This window comes from Rhyacophila brunnea, unplaced genomic scaffold, assembly GCF_057557595.1.
Source record: "Rhyacophila brunnea isolate RB1 unplaced genomic scaffold, BYU_Rbru_1.0 scaffold_389, whole genome shotgun sequence".
In the NCBI taxonomy this organism is placed as follows: Eukaryota; Metazoa; Arthropoda; class Insecta; order Trichoptera; family Rhyacophilidae; genus Rhyacophila; species Rhyacophila brunnea.
In genome coordinates this window covers 1-16,220 of record NW_028233058.1, presented here as the reverse complement: position 1 = coordinate 16,220, position 16,220 = coordinate 1, and the positions used below count along the sequence as shown (strand labels likewise).

General features: G+C 45.9%; 10 protein-coding genes across 10 annotated transcripts; 6 read left to right on the top strand and 4 right to left on the bottom strand.

Moving 5' to 3' along the window:
* Positions 1-140: 140 nt before the first annotated feature.
* Positions 141-452, bottom strand: LOC147067555 (histone H4). The gene has a single exon (XM_085953547.1). The coding sequence runs from the start codon at positions 450-452 to the stop codon at positions 141-143; it is 312 nt and encodes a 103-aa protein (XP_085809673.1).
* A 506-nt stretch (positions 453-958) lies between these two features.
* LOC147067554 (histone H3) lies at positions 959-1,957 on the top strand. The gene has a single exon (XM_085953543.1). The coding sequence runs from the start codon at positions 959-961 to the stop codon at positions 1,367-1,369; it is 411 nt and encodes a 136-aa protein (XP_085809669.1). The 3' UTR covers positions 1,370-1,957.
* Positions 1,958-2,385: 428 nt separating this feature from the next.
* On the bottom strand, positions 2,386-2,776 carry LOC147067553 (histone H2A). Its single transcript, XM_085953541.1, has one exon. It carries the CDS (start codon positions 2,774-2,776, stop codon positions 2,402-2,404), a length of 375 nt encoding a protein of 124 aa, XP_085809667.1. The 3' UTR covers positions 2,386-2,401.
* Positions 2,777-3,099: 323 nt separating this feature from the next.
* On the top strand, positions 3,100-3,474 carry LOC147067552 (histone H2B-like). The gene has a single exon (XM_085953542.1). It carries the CDS (start codon positions 3,100-3,102, stop codon positions 3,472-3,474), a length of 375 nt encoding a protein of 124 aa, XP_085809668.1.
* A 1,415-nt stretch (positions 3,475-4,889) lies between these two features.
* Positions 4,890-6,173, top strand: LOC147067551 (uncharacterized). Its single transcript, XM_085953540.1, has one exon. The coding sequence runs from the start codon at positions 5,338-5,340 to the stop codon at positions 6,043-6,045; it is 708 nt and encodes a 235-aa protein (XP_085809666.1). The 5' UTR covers positions 4,890-5,337; the 3' UTR covers positions 6,046-6,173.
* A 1,949-nt stretch (positions 6,174-8,122) lies between these two features.
* Positions 8,123-8,434, bottom strand: LOC147067550 (histone H4). Its single transcript, XM_085953538.1, has one exon. It carries the CDS (start codon positions 8,432-8,434, stop codon positions 8,123-8,125), a length of 312 nt encoding a protein of 103 aa, XP_085809664.1.
* Positions 8,435-8,940: 506 nt separating this feature from the next.
* Positions 8,941-9,939, top strand: LOC147067549 (histone H3). The gene has a single exon (XM_085953537.1). The coding sequence runs from the start codon at positions 8,941-8,943 to the stop codon at positions 9,349-9,351; it is 411 nt and encodes a 136-aa protein (XP_085809663.1). The 3' UTR covers positions 9,352-9,939.
* A 428-nt stretch (positions 9,940-10,367) lies between these two features.
* On the bottom strand, positions 10,368-10,758 carry LOC147067548 (histone H2A). The gene has a single exon (XM_085953535.1). The coding sequence runs from the start codon at positions 10,756-10,758 to the stop codon at positions 10,384-10,386; it is 375 nt and encodes a 124-aa protein (XP_085809661.1). The 3' UTR covers positions 10,368-10,383.
* Positions 10,759-11,081: 323 nt separating this feature from the next.
* LOC147067547 (histone H2B-like) lies at positions 11,082-11,456 on the top strand. Its single transcript, XM_085953536.1, has one exon. The coding sequence runs from the start codon at positions 11,082-11,084 to the stop codon at positions 11,454-11,456; it is 375 nt and encodes a 124-aa protein (XP_085809662.1).
* A 1,415-nt stretch (positions 11,457-12,871) lies between these two features.
* On the top strand, positions 12,872-14,155 carry LOC147067546 (uncharacterized). The gene has a single exon (XM_085953534.1). The coding sequence runs from the start codon at positions 13,320-13,322 to the stop codon at positions 14,025-14,027; it is 708 nt and encodes a 235-aa protein (XP_085809660.1). The 5' UTR covers positions 12,872-13,319; the 3' UTR covers positions 14,028-14,155.
* The last annotated feature ends 2,065 nt before the right edge of the window (positions 14,156-16,220 follow it).

Below are 16,220 nucleotides of genomic sequence, written 5' to 3'. Positions count from 1 at the left end.
GTGAGTAGATAGATATATTCACATAATAATAGTTAAGCGGGCGTAGCATAAAAACCAACCCACTCATCCATCATTATGCGTAGTCAGTCTGTATTGTATCTAGACGAGACGATACGATGAAAGGCATTATATTGGCCAGCTTAGCCGCCGAAACCGTACAGGGTGCGACCCTGTCTCTTCAGGGCGTACACGACGTCCATGGCGGTGACGGTCTTCCTCTTCGCGTGCTCCGTGTAGGTGACGGCGTCCCTGATGACGTTCTCGAGGAACACCTTCAGGACTCCTCGGGTCTCTTCGTAAATCAAGCCAGATATGCGCTTGACTCCGCCGCGACGAGCCAGACGACGGATCGCAGGCTTCGTGATGCCCTGGATGTTATCGCGAAGAACCTTCCTGTGACGCTTGGCGCCCCCTTTTCCCAATCCCTTTCCTCCTTTACCGCGACCGGTCATCTTGTATGAGTGTCAAAAAGTGGATGATGTCAAAAATCGAAACGATGCGATGCGCTCACTGCGGCCGCTAGACGAATTATAAAATTTTGCTCCCTGCGACGTCTCTTTTATAGACGCTCGTCTCGCGCGTATGCGACGTCTCGCTCGCTTCCTTGCGAAATCAAGGCGCGGGCGAGTGCGTCTCGCTCTGGCGCGTCGCGGCGCAACCACGCCCAGCGCTGCGCATTTCGCGCAAAGCGAGTGCGCAATAAAGATAACGGCTATAATTAATAATTGCGGAATAGAATAAAAAGAGATATTTTCAAAAAAAATTAACTTTCAGGCAATATTTCGACCTCAAAACGATACGCCGACAAAAATGATCACCCCCACTGTTCAGCCGAAGGCGACCGCATCGACCAATCGCAGCGAGCGGATCTCTCTATATAGTCACCCCGTCTGCGGGATCGCGTGCACACTTCTCGTTGAACGCTCGTTTCAGAACCTACTACTTTGAAGAAGAAGACATGGCTCGTACCAAGCAGACTGCCCGAAAATCCACCGGTGGAAAAGCTCCCCGCAAACAGCTCGCCACGAAGGCCGCGAGGAAAAGCGCGCCGGCCACAGGGGGCGTGAAGAAGCCCCATCGTTACAGGCCCGGTACGGTCGCTCTCCGTGAGATCCGCCGTTATCAGAAGAGCACTGAGCTCCTCATCCGCAAGCTGCCCTTCCAGCGACTGGTGCGCGAGATCGCTCAAGATTTCAAGACCGATCTGCGCTTCCAGAGCTCGGCCGTCATGGCGCTGCAGGAGGCCAGCGAGGCGTACCTCGTCGGTCTATTCGAGGACACGAACCTTTGCGCCATCCACGCCAAACGCGTCACCATCATGCCCAAAGATATCCAGCTGGCGAGACGAATCCGCGGCGAACGCGCTTAAGAATTAAAAAAAAAAAAATAATATTTATCATACCTATCGCAAAAGGCCCTTTTCAGGGCCGCAAATTTTTTGACATTCGAATGTTTACGCAACCGTGAGCGAGCGATCGGCCGTTATGTGCCTATAATAATATATTTATATATACCTATTTATCCAAGTATAATATATTATTATCATCCTGCGTGTTCCACTATTTTTGGATAAAAATAGGTTTGTTAGTAATATTGCGTTTGTTGTATGTAATTGATCAATTAAGCAGTTGATTAGATAAAATATACTCACCATCTAATAATAACGCAACGCTGCGTACGTAGTGCGTTGTGTGTGAGGCGAGATTCATTAAATAATATCTACCCACATAATATTAATTAAACAGCCTCCTTATATTACCTATTATTTTAGAAAACGCACCAATCTCTTATCAAAACGCGTTTTCTATCCGTCAGTCCACCACCATCCATACCTTGTCATATTATCTCGCCGTCCATCTACCACAATTAATTAATTAATTAATTAATTATAATAATGTCGCTAAACACGTTATATAGATATAATCAATAGATGCTCCTCACCTATATAAATACATATATCACAATCATTATCCTACAAAACTATTTAAAACTGAAACCGCCACACCATACGAGTAGTTTAAACAAACAAGAGATCGACACATCGCATCTCTATCTCCTCATTAATTACTACGAAATTATATACCTACCTACCTACTTACTTATTTTAGATGTATTTTCAAATTTTGAATTTCCAGAACATTTATTGTAATATGGACAGTTCTCTCTGTGCGCATTCATTGCTAATTAATACCTATAATAATAACAATTTGAATACTACCTACTTTCGATGAATAATTATTTCAATCAATTTTATAAGCAACAATAACGAGCTCGACACGTTCGCTACCAGTCGGATTTGAATAAAAATGGCGGCCCTGAAAAGGGCCTTTTGTACGACGATAGATGGATTATTGCATGTAATCATAGAAGATACGATTTTTTTTTTTTTATTTATTTTTTTTTACGCCTTCTTCTCAGTCTTCTTGGGCAAGAGCACCGCCTGGATGTTGGGCAGCACTCCTCCCTGGGCGATGGTGACACCGGAGAGCAGCTTGTTCAGCTCCTCGTCGTTGCGGATGGCGAGCTGCAAATGACGAGGGATGATCCTGGTCTTCTTGTTGTCGCGGGCCGCGTTTCCCGCCAACTCGAGTACTTCGGCGGCGAGGTATTCCATGACGGCGGCCAGGTACACCGGCGCACCAGCGCCCACCCTCTCGGCGTAGTTTCCCTTGCGCAGGAGTCTGTGTATGCGACCGACGGGGAACTGGAGTCCGGCGCGATTCGAACGAGACTTTGCCTTTCCCTTGACTTTACCGCCTTTTCCGCGACCAGACATGGCGAGATGTGGTAGTGTTGAAAATTAACTGTGCGAAAGATGCGCGTCGATCTGAATCGACGGACGGTCCTTTGAAGAAAGCTCACTCAGGGATATCCAAAGCTCTATTTTGTGATGGCGTGCGGTGCGCCCGTAGCGGGAGACGTGCGCCGCATCACGCGACCCGCAAAGCCGCGCGCCGTTCGCTCTACACAGCGATGGCAAGCGGTAAAAAAAAAAAATTTCGGCAGATTCTCACTCGAGCCACCGCCGCCGATTGACACCGCACCTACCTAATCTATCTATATATCCGTATTGTATCGTAATACCCATCGCCGATCATCATGCCGCCCAAGACTAGCGGAAAGGCCGCCAAGAAATCCGGCAAAGCCCAGAAGAACATCTCCAAGGGAGACAAGAAGAAGACAAAGAGGAGGAGGAAGGAGAGTTACGCAATCTACATCTACAAGGTGCTCAAGCAGGTGCACCCCGACACCGGAATCTCCAGTAAGGCGATGAGCATCATGAACAGCTTCGTCAACGACATCTTCGAGAGGATCGCCGCCGAAGCGTCGCGCCTCGCCCACTACAACAAGCGCTCCACCATCACCAGCAGGGAGATCCAGACCGCCGTCAGGCTCCTTCTGCCCGGAGAGCTCGCCAAGCACGCCGTCAGCGAAGGAACAAAGGCAGTCACCAAATACACCAGCTCCAAGTGAAGTCCATGAAAATGAAGAAAGAAGAAAAAAAACCAGCAAAGGCCCTTTTAAGGGCCGCCAATATTTTCAAATCGAATTGATCGAATCGCATGTTTCGCTAGTCTCATTATCGCTATTAATATTATGCCAAGCAGGAAAAATAAATAAATCGACTGACTGCCTACCTATTGTAATAATAATAATACGAATATTTGTTACAATAATTATCTTGTATCTGCGCTTATAATTATATCATTATCCAACACCATATTATAAACTAGACTAGATAACTAACTAAGCCCGCCACGAAGGATGATTTGATAGGAAAATAATAAGAATCAATCTATCTGTGAATATTATTTTATTATTATTAAGTACAACAGTACCCACCTAAGTAAGTCAGTAAGTAGAACAATAAGTCATCATTATACTATTGATAATATTATCCATACATCTTAGGTGAATGCATGCGTGCGTGCATCTGAAAAAGAAAATATCACATTAGATTTAGGTACATAATATTACACATCTGTTTGTTATCTCGATTATCGTCTGTGCGTGGAGGATTTTCATCGATCCTTCAACGGATGGACCTGCGATACATAAATAATGCGAATCGGATAATTTTGCATTGTACGATAGATTTTTTGGTACGTACGTACGTACGTACATGACACATAATTTCGGGAATAGTTTATTCCGAATCCCCCCCCCCCCGATCGATATCTTAAAATAATCCTTCCAGTGTCCAATGTCTTCATATTTGATTTCATATAGGTACTTAATAGTAACAATGACATTAGTAATTCGTGTTTCGGTCTCGCACTTATGGTTATGGTTGTCGATTTCGGCTGCTATGGTTTTCTACTCTCATATGTGCGTTGTTACATGCCAGTATGCTTTGCATCGGTCATATTAAACACACTCATAATATTATATTATCATATTTAATTATTTAATTAATTATTTAATTAATTAATTAATTGATTATAACTATTTATTTACGATATCTATCTATCGCGGGAGGGAGGGAGGGAGGGAGGCGCAGTGAGCGAGCGAGCGACCGATCGCGCCGTACCTATCGCAATCCATTGTTAGGTAAGTAATTATTCGAATTGAACATTCTATTCTCATGTCGTGCTTCTTTATTTACCATCGTGCACAATACCATGCACCATCGTCGCCTGCTGCTCCTTCGTGAACACTGCGGACTGCATCGAGCACCGCGGGGCCGCCGCCGTCGTCTTCGCCCGATACGAGTAATGTTTGTATGCCGCGATCGTCTTGTGCTAACTCCGGCCGACTCGGGGGCGGATCGCGACGCCCGTGGGGGCGCCAGGGGCCCGCGGCCGATCGCAACCGCGAGGAGGTATATCGACGCGCCGGACGAAGGCTCGATCGTTGGAATCTGATAATTCTTAACGAATCTACGGCCATTTTCCCGACACGTTATGTGCGCGCGCGGACACAATTCCAATTTGAAACGCATCCCGCGAGCCCGAGGACAGACTCGCGACCATTCGCCCGCTTTGAAACGACAGACAGATCGGTGGGCGGCGCGACCGCCCGCCCCTGAGCCCCCTCGCTAGGGCGGCGGCCGCGAAAAATTGAAAAATATCGAGAGATCGAAGCAAAAATGCCGGTGCAATTCGTGACTAAAATCGCCGATCTAGACGGACATCATCTCTGAGAGCGGCGTTCGCACATCGGTACTGCGGCACCCGTCTCGCTCTCGCCGTATACAATCCGCGAGCCGTTCGAGTCGTTTCACTCTAGCGCATCGTACAGATAGATAGCAAGCAAGCAAGCAGAATATACGCCGCGATACAATATAATTTAATATTATATTTCATTCTATTATTCAATCAATCGAATAACGCAAAGATGGCAGATACAGCAGCACCCGTCACCGCTTCGCCGGTGCCCTCTACCCCTGCGAAGAAATCGGCAGCAGGCAAAGCCGCGAAGAAGCCCAAGGTCAAGCCGACGCATCCCAAGACCTCTGAGATGGTCAACAGCGCCATCAAAGAGCTGAAAGAGCGCGCCGGATCCTCCCTGCAGGCGATAAAAAAATACATCTCGGCCAACTACAAGGTGGACGCCGACAAGCTGGCGCCCTTCATCAAGAAATACCTGAAGGGTGCCGTCGAATCCGGCGCCCTAGTGCAGACCAAGGGCAAGGGGGCCTCCGGTTCGTTCAAACTGGAAGCCGGCAAGGCCAAATCGGCGGGCGGCTCCACCTCCGGTAAGAAGCCCGCCGCGAAGAAATCGCGCCCCGCCTCATCCAAGGAGAAGAAGGGCGCCGCAGCCGGCGGAGGCAAGTCTTCGGCGGCAGCCGCAAAGAAGAAGCCCGCGACCGCCATGAGAAAGTCGTCGGCCCCTCTTGAAACCGCGGCCAGATCGGCCGCAGCCGCCAAGAAAGCTGCCTCTCCCAAGAAGGCCGCCCCCGCCGCCAAGAAGGCCGCCAAGCCCAAGACGCCGACCAAGGCGAAAAAGTCCGCCAAGCCGCCCACGAAGAAGCCGAAGGCGCCAAAGCCCAAGAAGGCCGCTGCGAAGAAGCCCGCCGCGAAGAAAGCCGCTGCGAAGAAGTAAGACGCCGTGATCGAATCTAATCTAATCATCACGATGACGATGATGCGACGACGGCAGCCCGGGAAGGGGGGGTATCTCGGGTGGATGACGACGACGACGACAATAGACGAGATGAATGAGGATAGAGATGGAGATGAATAATACGCGTTCGCTCGCATTTTATTGAAACAAAAGCCCTTTTCAGGGCTACCAACACAATTCAGGTGTCGAATGATATCGAGCACGTATCAATACGCAAATTGCACTCACTCACCTACCTAGGTAAAATTTTAAATCAACACGAAATTCAAAATAAAATTTTGGTGGTTTGGTTGGTTGATTTTGAGTTAGGTTAGGTTTGATTTAATTAGGTTAGGTTTGTTCGGTTAGGTTAGGTTTGATTTGGTTAGGTTAGGTTTGTTCGGTTAGGTTAGGTTTGATTTGGTTAGGTTAGGTTTGTTCGGTTAGGTTGGGTTTGATTTGGTTAGGTTAGGTTAGGTTTGTTCGGTTAGGTTAGGTTTGATTTGGTTAGGTTAGGTTTGTTCGGTTAGGTTGGGTTTGATTTGATTAGGTTAGGTTTGTTCGGTTAGGCTAGGTTTGATTTGATTAGGTTAGGTTTGTTCGGTTAGGTTAGGTTTGATTTGATTAGGTTAGGTTTGTTCGGTTAGGTTAGGTTTGTTAACCGACTGACCCGACGTTGGCTTAATTGTGTTAAATGCCCCGATCAGTCTTTGAACGTTTTGTGTTTTCTGTCTACTTTTTTCATATATAAAATCGTTTTTTCAATTAATATTTGATAATAAAGAAATCCCGAATCCCGAGAAAAGATCGGAATTTCCCGAAATTTTTAAAATTCCCGTCGGGTAATTCCCGAAACCCAACTCTAGTCACAACTACATTATCTGAAGTCTGAACATAATTAATTTCATATTTGAACGAATAATGGAATTTTAAAAATTTCGGGAAATTCCGATCTTTTCTCGGGATTCGGGATTTCTTTATTATCAAATATTAATTGAAAAAACGATTTTATATATGAAAAAAGTAGACAGAAAACACAAAACGTTCAAAGACTGATCGGGGCATTTAACACAATTAAGCCAACGTCGGGTCAGTCGGTTAACAAACCTAACCTAACCGAACAAACCTAACCTAATCAAATCAAACCTAACCTAACCGAACAAACCTAACCTAATCAAATCAAACCTAGCCTAACCGAACAAACCTAACCTAATCAAATCAAACCCAACCTAACCGAACAAACCTAACCTAATCAAATCAAACCTAGCCTAACCGAACAAACCTAACCTAATCAAATCAAACCCAACCTAACCGAACAAACCTAACCTAACCAAATCAAACCTAACCTAACCGAACAAACCTAACCTAACCTAATCAAATCAAACCTAACCTAATCAAATCAAACCCAACCTAACCGAACAAACCTAACCTAACCAAATCAAACCTAACCTAACCGAACAAACCTAACCTAACCTAACCAAATCAAACCCAACCTAACCGAACAAACCTAACCTAACCAAATCAAACCCAACATAACCGAACAAACCTAACCTAACCAAATCAAACCTAACCTAACCGAATAAACCTAACCTAATCAAATCAAATCAAACCCAACCTAACCGAACAAACCTAACCTAACCTAACCAAATCAAACCTAACCTAACCGAATAAACCTAACCTAATCAAATCAAATCAAACCCAACCTAACCGAACAAACCTAACCTAACCAAATCAAACCTAGCCTAACCGAACAAACCTAACCTAACCAAATCAAACCTAACCTAATCAAATCAAATCAAATCAAACCTAACCTAACGTAATCAAATCAAACCTAACCTAACCGAACAACAGCTGCATGCATTATTACTGCGATACTATACGAATGCAAACGGATCGAACGAAATAGACATGGTGGCCCTGAAAAGGGCCGTTTGTATGTGAGTAGATAGATATATTCACATAATAATAGTTAAGCGGGCGTAGCATAAAAACCAACCCACTCATCCATCATTATGCGTAGTCAGTCTGTATTGTATCTAGACGAGACGATACGATGAAAGGCATTATATTGGCCAGCTTAGCCGCCGAAACCGTACAGGGTGCGACCCTGTCTCTTCAGGGCGTACACGACGTCCATGGCGGTGACGGTCTTCCTCTTCGCGTGCTCCGTGTAGGTGACGGCGTCCCTGATGACGTTCTCGAGGAACACCTTCAGGACTCCTCGGGTCTCTTCGTAAATCAAGCCAGATATGCGCTTGACTCCGCCGCGACGAGCCAGACGACGGATCGCAGGCTTCGTGATGCCCTGGATGTTATCGCGAAGAACCTTCCTGTGACGCTTGGCGCCCCCTTTTCCCAATCCCTTTCCTCCTTTACCGCGACCGGTCATCTTGTATGAGTGTCAAAAAGTGGATGATGTCAAAAATCGAAACGATGCGATGCGCTCACTGCGGCCGCTAGACGAATTATAAAATTTTGCTCCCTGCGACGTCTCTTTTATAGACGCTCGTCTCGCGCGTATGCGACGTCTCGCTCGCTTCCTTGCGAAATCAAGGCGCGGGCGAGTGCGTCTCGCTCTGGCGCGTCGCGGCGCAACCACGCCCAGCGCTGCGCATTTCGCGCAAAGCGAGTGCGCAATAAAGATAACGGCTATAATTAATAATTGCGGAATAGAATAAAAAGAGATATTTTCAAAAAAAATTAACTTTCAGGCAATATTTCGACCTCAAAACGATACGCCGACAAAAATGATCACCCCCACTGTTCAGCCGAAGGCGACCGCATCGACCAATCGCAGCGAGCGGATCTCTCTATATAGTCACCCCGTCTGCGGGATCGCGTGCACACTTCTCGTTGAACGCTCGTTTCAGAACCTACTACTTTGAAGAAGAAGACATGGCTCGTACCAAGCAGACTGCCCGAAAATCCACCGGTGGAAAAGCTCCCCGCAAACAGCTCGCCACGAAGGCCGCGAGGAAAAGCGCGCCGGCCACAGGGGGCGTGAAGAAGCCCCATCGTTACAGGCCCGGTACGGTCGCTCTCCGTGAGATCCGCCGTTATCAGAAGAGCACTGAGCTCCTCATCCGCAAGCTGCCCTTCCAGCGACTGGTGCGCGAGATCGCTCAAGATTTCAAGACCGATCTGCGCTTCCAGAGCTCGGCCGTCATGGCGCTGCAGGAGGCCAGCGAGGCGTACCTCGTCGGTCTATTCGAGGACACGAACCTTTGCGCCATCCACGCCAAACGCGTCACCATCATGCCCAAAGATATCCAGCTGGCGAGACGAATCCGCGGCGAACGCGCTTAAGAATTAAAAAAAAAAAAATAATATTTATCATACCTATCGCAAAAGGCCCTTTTCAGGGCCGCAAATTTTTTGACATTCGAATGTTTACGCAACCGTGAGCGAGCGATCGGCCGTTATGTGCCTATAATAATATATTTATATATACCTATTTATCCAAGTATAATATATTATTATCATCCTGCGTGTTCCACTATTTTTGGATAAAAATAGGTTTGTTAGTAATATTGCGTTTGTTGTATGTAATTGATCAATTAAGCAGTTGATTAGATAAAATATACTCACCATCTAATAATAACGCAACGCTGCGTACGTAGTGCGTTGTGTGTGAGGCGAGATTCATTAAATAATATCTACCCACATAATATTAATTAAACAGCCTCCTTATATTACCTATTATTTTAGAAAACGCACCAATCTCTTATCAAAACGCGTTTTCTATCCGTCAGTCCACCACCATCCATACCTTGTCATATTATCTCGCCGTCCATCTACCACAATTAATTAATTAATTAATTAATTATAATAATGTCGCTAAACACGTTATATAGATATAATCAATAGATGCTCCTCACCTATATAAATACATATATCACAATCATTATCCTACAAAACTATTTAAAACTGAAACCGCCACACCATACGAGTAGTTTAAACAAACAAGAGATCGACACATCGCATCTCTATCTCCTCATTAATTACTACGAAATTATATACCTACCTACCTACTTACTTATTTTAGATGTATTTTCAAATTTTGAATTTCCAGAACATTTATTGTAATATGGACAGTTCTCTCTGTGCGCATTCATTGCTAATTAATACCTATAATAATAACAATTTGAATACTACCTACTTTCGATGAATAATTATTTCAATCAATTTTATAAGCAACAATAACGAGCTCGACACGTTCGCTACCAGTCGGATTTGAATAAAAATGGCGGCCCTGAAAAGGGCCTTTTGTACGACGATAGATGGATTATTGCATGTAATCATAGAAGATACGATTTTTTTTTTTTTATTTATTTTTTTTTACGCCTTCTTCTCAGTCTTCTTGGGCAAGAGCACCGCCTGGATGTTGGGCAGCACTCCTCCCTGGGCGATGGTGACACCGGAGAGCAGCTTGTTCAGCTCCTCGTCGTTGCGGATGGCGAGCTGCAAATGACGAGGGATGATCCTGGTCTTCTTGTTGTCGCGGGCCGCGTTTCCCGCCAACTCGAGTACTTCGGCGGCGAGGTATTCCATGACGGCGGCCAGGTACACCGGCGCACCAGCGCCCACCCTCTCGGCGTAGTTTCCCTTGCGCAGGAGTCTGTGTATGCGACCGACGGGGAACTGGAGTCCGGCGCGATTCGAACGAGACTTTGCCTTTCCCTTGACTTTACCGCCTTTTCCGCGACCAGACATGGCGAGATGTGGTAGTGTTGAAAATTAACTGTGCGAAAGATGCGCGTCGATCTGAATCGACGGACGGTCCTTTGAAGAAAGCTCACTCAGGGATATCCAAAGCTCTATTTTGTGATGGCGTGCGGTGCGCCCGTAGCGGGAGACGTGCGCCGCATCACGCGACCCGCAAAGCCGCGCGCCGTTCGCTCTACACAGCGATGGCAAGCGGTAAAAAAAAAAAATTTCGGCAGATTCTCACTCGAGCCACCGCCGCCGATTGACACCGCACCTACCTAATCTATCTATATATCCGTATTGTATCGTAATACCCATCGCCGATCATCATGCCGCCCAAGACTAGCGGAAAGGCCGCCAAGAAATCCGGCAAAGCCCAGAAGAACATCTCCAAGGGAGACAAGAAGAAGACAAAGAGGAGGAGGAAGGAGAGTTACGCAATCTACATCTACAAGGTGCTCAAGCAGGTGCACCCCGACACCGGAATCTCCAGTAAGGCGATGAGCATCATGAACAGCTTCGTCAACGACATCTTCGAGAGGATCGCCGCCGAAGCGTCGCGCCTCGCCCACTACAACAAGCGCTCCACCATCACCAGCAGGGAGATCCAGACCGCCGTCAGGCTCCTTCTGCCCGGAGAGCTCGCCAAGCACGCCGTCAGCGAAGGAACAAAGGCAGTCACCAAATACACCAGCTCCAAGTGAAGTCCATGAAAATGAAGAAAGAAGAAAAAAAACCAGCAAAGGCCCTTTTAAGGGCCGCCAATATTTTCAAATCGAATTGATCGAATCGCATGTTTCGCTAGTCTCATTATCGCTATTAATATTATGCCAAGCAGGAAAAATAAATAAATCGACTGACTGCCTACCTATTGTAATAATAATAATACGAATATTTGTTACAATAATTATCTTGTATCTGCGCTTATAATTATATCATTATCCAACACCATATTATAAACTAGACTAGATAACTAACTAAGCCCGCCACGAAGGATGATTTGATAGGAAAATAATAAGAATCAATCTATCTGTGAATATTATTTTATTATTATTAAGTACAACAGTACCCACCTAAGTAAGTCAGTAAGTAGAACAATAAGTCATCATTATACTATTGATAATATTATCCATACATCTTAGGTGAATGCATGCGTGCGTGCATCTGAAAAAGAAAATATCACATTAGATTTAGGTACATAATATTACACATCTGTTTGTTATCTCGATTATCGTCTGTGCGTGGAGGATTTTCATCGATCCTTCAACGGATGGACCTGCGATACATAAATAATGCGAATCGGATAATTTTGCATTGTACGATAGATTTTTTGGTACGTACGTACGTACGTACATGACACATAATTTCGGGAATAGTTTATTCCGAATCCCCCCCCCCCCGATCGATATCTTAAAATAATCCTTCCAGTGTCCAATGTCTTCATATTTGATTTCATATAGGTACTTAATAGTAACAATGACATTAGTAATTCGTGTTTCGGTCTCGCACTTATGGTTATGGTTGTCGATTTCGGCTGCTATGGTTTTCTACTCTCATATGTGCGTTGTTACATGCCAGTATGCTTTGCATCGGTCATATTAAACACACTCATAATATTATATTATCATATTTAATTATTTAATTAATTATTTAATTAATTAATTAATTGATTATAACTATTTATTTACGATATCTATCTATCGCGGGAGGGAGGGAGGGAGGGAGGCGCAGTGAGCGAGCGAGCGACCGATCGCGCCGTACCTATCGCAATCCATTGTTAGGTAAGTAATTATTCGAATTGAACATTCTATTCTCATGTCGTGCTTCTTTATTTACCATCGTGCACAATACCATGCACCATCGTCGCCTGCTGCTCCTTCGTGAACACTGCGGACTGCATCGAGCACCGCGGGGCCGCCGCCGTCGTCTTCGCCCGATACGAGTAATGTTTGTATGCCGCGATCGTCTTGTGCTAACTCCGGCCGACTCGGGGGCGGATCGCGACGCCCGTGGGGGCGCCAGGGGCCCGCGGCCGATCGCAACCGCGAGGAGGTATATCGACGCGCCGGACGAAGGCTCGATCGTTGGAATCTGATAATTCTTAACGAATCTACGGCCATTTTCCCGACACGTTATGTGCGCGCGCGGACACAATTCCAATTTGAAACGCATCCCGCGAGCCCGAGGACAGACTCGCGACCATTCGCCCGCTTTGAAACGACAGACAGATCGGTGGGCGGCGCGACCGCCCGCCCCTGAGCCCCCTCGCTAGGGCGGCGGCCGCGAAAAATTGAAAAATATCGAGAGATCGAAGCAAAAATGCCGGTGCAATTCGTGACTAAAATCGCCGATCTAGACGGACATCATCTCTGAGAGCGGCGTTCGCACATCGGTACTGCGGCACCCGTCTCGCTCTCGCCGTATACAATCCGCGAGCCGTTCGAGTCGTTTCACTCTAGCGCATCGTACAGATAGATAGCAAGCAAGCAAGCAGAATATACGCCGCGATACAATATAATTTAATATTATATTTCATTCTATTATTCAATCAATCGAATAACGCAAAGATGGCAGATACAGCAGCACCCGTCACCGCTTCGCCGGTGCCCTCTACCCCTGCGAAGAAATCGGCAGCAGGCAAAGCCGCGAAGAAGCCCAAGGTCAAGCCGACGCATCCCAAGACCTCTGAGATGGTCAACAGCGCCATCAAAGAGCTGAAAGAGCGCGCCGGATCCTCCCTGCAGGCGATAAAAAAATACATCTCGGCCAACTACAAGGTGGACGCCGACAAGCTGGCGCCCTTCATCAAGAAATACCTGAAGGGTGCCGTCGAATCCGGCGCCCTAGTGCAGACCAAGGGCAAGGGGGCCTCCGGTTCGTTCAAACTGGAAGCCGGCAAGGCCAAATCGGCGGGCGGCTCCACCTCCGGTAAGAAGCCCGCCGCGAAGAAATCGCGCCCCGCCTCATCCAAGGAGAAGAAGGGCGCCGCAGCCGGCGGAGGCAAGTCTTCGGCGGCAGCCGCAAAGAAGAAGCCCGCGACCGCCATGAGAAAGTCGTCGGCCCCTCTTGAAACCGCGGCCAGATCGGCCGCAGCCGCCAAGAAAGCTGCCTCTCCCAAGAAGGCCGCCCCCGCCGCCAAGAAGGCCGCCAAGCCCAAGACGCCGACCAAGGCGAAAAAGTCCGCCAAGCCGCCCACGAAGAAGCCGAAGGCGCCAAAGCCCAAGAAGGCCGCTGCGAAGAAGCCCGCCGCGAAGAAAGCCGCTGCGAAGAAGTAAGACGCCGTGATCGAATCTAATCTAATCATCACGATGACGATGATGCGACGACGGCAGCCCGGGAAGGGGGGGTATCTCGGGTGGATGACGACGACGACGACAATAGACGAGATGAATGAGGATAGAGATGGAGATGAATAATACGCGTTCGCTCGCATTTTATTGAAACAAAAGCCCTTTTCAGGGCTACCAACACAATTCAGGTGTCGAATGATATCGAGCACGTATCAATACGCAAATTGCACTCACTCACCTACCTAGGTAAAATTTTAAATCAACACGAAATTCAAAATAAAATTTTGGTGGTTTGGTTGGTTGATTTTGAGTTAGGTTAGGTTTGATTTAATTAGGTTAGGTTTGTTCGGTTAGGTTAGGTTTGATTTGGTTAGGTTAGGTTTGTTCGGTTAGGTTAGGTTTGATTTGGTTAGGTTAGGTTTGTTCGGTTAGGTTGGGTTTGATTTGGTTAGGTTAGGTTAGGTTTGTTCGGTTAGGTTAGGTTTGATTTGGTTAGGTTAGGTTTGTTCGGTTAGGTTGGGTTTGATTTGATTAGGTTAGGTTTGTTCGGTTAGGCTAGGTTTGATTTGATTAGGTTAGGTTTGTTCGGTTAGGTTAGGTTTGATTTGATTAGGTTAGGTTTGTTCGGTTAGGTTAGGTTTGTTAACCGACTGACCCGACGTTGGCTTAATTGTGTTAAATGCCCCGATCAGTCTTTGAACGTTTTGTGTTTTCTGTCTACTTTTTTCATATATAAAATCGTTTTTTCAATTAATATTTGATAATAAAGAAATCCCGAATCCCGAGAAAAGATCGGAATTTCCCGAAATTTTTAAAATTCCCGTCGGGTAATTCCCGAAACCCAACTCTAGTCACAACTACATTATCTGAAGTCTGAACATAATTAATTTCATATTTGAACGAATAATGGAATTTTAAAAATTTCGGGAAATTCCGATCTTTTCTCGGGATTCGGGATTTCTTTATTATCAAATATTAATTGAAAAAACGATTTTATATATGAAAAAAGTAGACAGAAAACACAAAACGTTCAAAGACTGATCGGGGCATTTAACACAATTAAGCCAACGTCGGGTCAGTCGGTTAACAAACCTAACCTAACCGAACAAACCTAACCTAATCAAATCAAACCTAACCTAACCGAACAAACCTAACCTAATCAAATCAAACCTAGCCTAACCGAACAAACCTAACCTAATCAAATCAAACCCAACCTAACCGAACAAACCTAACCTAATCAAATCAAACCTAGCCTAACCGAACAAACCTAACCTAATCAAATCAAACCCAACCTAACCGAACAAACCTAACCTAACCAAATCAAACCTAACCTAACCGAACAAACCTAACCTAACCTAATCAAATCAAACCTAACCTAATCAAATCAAACCCAACCTAACCGAACAAACCTAACCTAACCAAATCAAACCTAACCTAACCGAACAAACCTAACCTAACCTAACCAAATCAAACCCAACCTAACCGAACAAACCTAACCTAACCAAATCAAACCCAACATAACCGAACAAACCTAACCTAACCAAATCAAACCTAACCTAACCGAATAAACCTAACCTAATCAAATCAAATCAAACCCAACCTAACCGAACAAACCTAACCTAACCTAACCAAATCAAACCTAACCTAACCGAATAAACCTAACCTAATCAAATCAAATCAAACCCAACCTAACCGAACAAACCTAACCTAACCAAATCAAACCTAGCCTAACCGAACAAACCTAACCTAACCAAATCAAACCTAACCTAATCAAATCAAATCAAATCAAACCTAACCTAACGTAATCAAATCAAACCTAACCTAACCGAACAACAGCTGCATGCATTATTACTGCGATACTATACGAATGCAAACGGATCGAACGAAATAGACATGGTGGCCCTGAAAAGGGCCGTTTGTATGTGAGTAGATAGATATATTCACATAATAATAGTTAAGCGGGCGTAGCATAAAAACCAACCCACTCATCCATCATTATGCGTAGTCAGTCTGTATTGTATCTAGACGAGACGATACGATGAAAGGCATTATATTGGCCAGCTTAGCCGCCGAAACCGTACAGGGTGCGACCCTGTCTCTTCAGGGCGTACACGACGTCCATGGCGGTGACGGTCTTCCTCTTCGCGTGCTCCGTGTAGGTGACGGCGTCCCTGATGA

Excerpts from the sequence above, each read along its gene's own strand:
- LOC147067555 (XM_085953547.1), bottom strand. The coding sequence starts at position 452 with ATGACCGGTCGCGGTAAAGGAGGAAAGGGATTGGGAAAAGGGGGCGCC.
- LOC147067554 (XM_085953543.1), top strand. The coding sequence starts at position 959 with ATGGCTCGTACCAAGCAGACTGCCCGAAAATCCACCGGTGGAAAAGCT.
- LOC147067553 (XM_085953541.1), bottom strand. The coding sequence starts at position 2,776 with ATGTCTGGTCGCGGAAAAGGCGGTAAAGTCAAGGGAAAGGCAAAGTCT.
- LOC147067552 (XM_085953542.1), top strand. The coding sequence starts at position 3,100 with ATGCCGCCCAAGACTAGCGGAAAGGCCGCCAAGAAATCCGGCAAAGCC.
- LOC147067551 (XM_085953540.1), top strand. The coding sequence starts at position 5,338 with ATGGCAGATACAGCAGCACCCGTCACCGCTTCGCCGGTGCCCTCTACC.
- LOC147067550 (XM_085953538.1), bottom strand. The coding sequence starts at position 8,434 with ATGACCGGTCGCGGTAAAGGAGGAAAGGGATTGGGAAAAGGGGGCGCC.
- LOC147067549 (XM_085953537.1), top strand. The coding sequence starts at position 8,941 with ATGGCTCGTACCAAGCAGACTGCCCGAAAATCCACCGGTGGAAAAGCT.
- LOC147067548 (XM_085953535.1), bottom strand. The coding sequence starts at position 10,758 with ATGTCTGGTCGCGGAAAAGGCGGTAAAGTCAAGGGAAAGGCAAAGTCT.
- LOC147067547 (XM_085953536.1), top strand. The coding sequence starts at position 11,082 with ATGCCGCCCAAGACTAGCGGAAAGGCCGCCAAGAAATCCGGCAAAGCC.
- LOC147067546 (XM_085953534.1), top strand. The coding sequence starts at position 13,320 with ATGGCAGATACAGCAGCACCCGTCACCGCTTCGCCGGTGCCCTCTACC.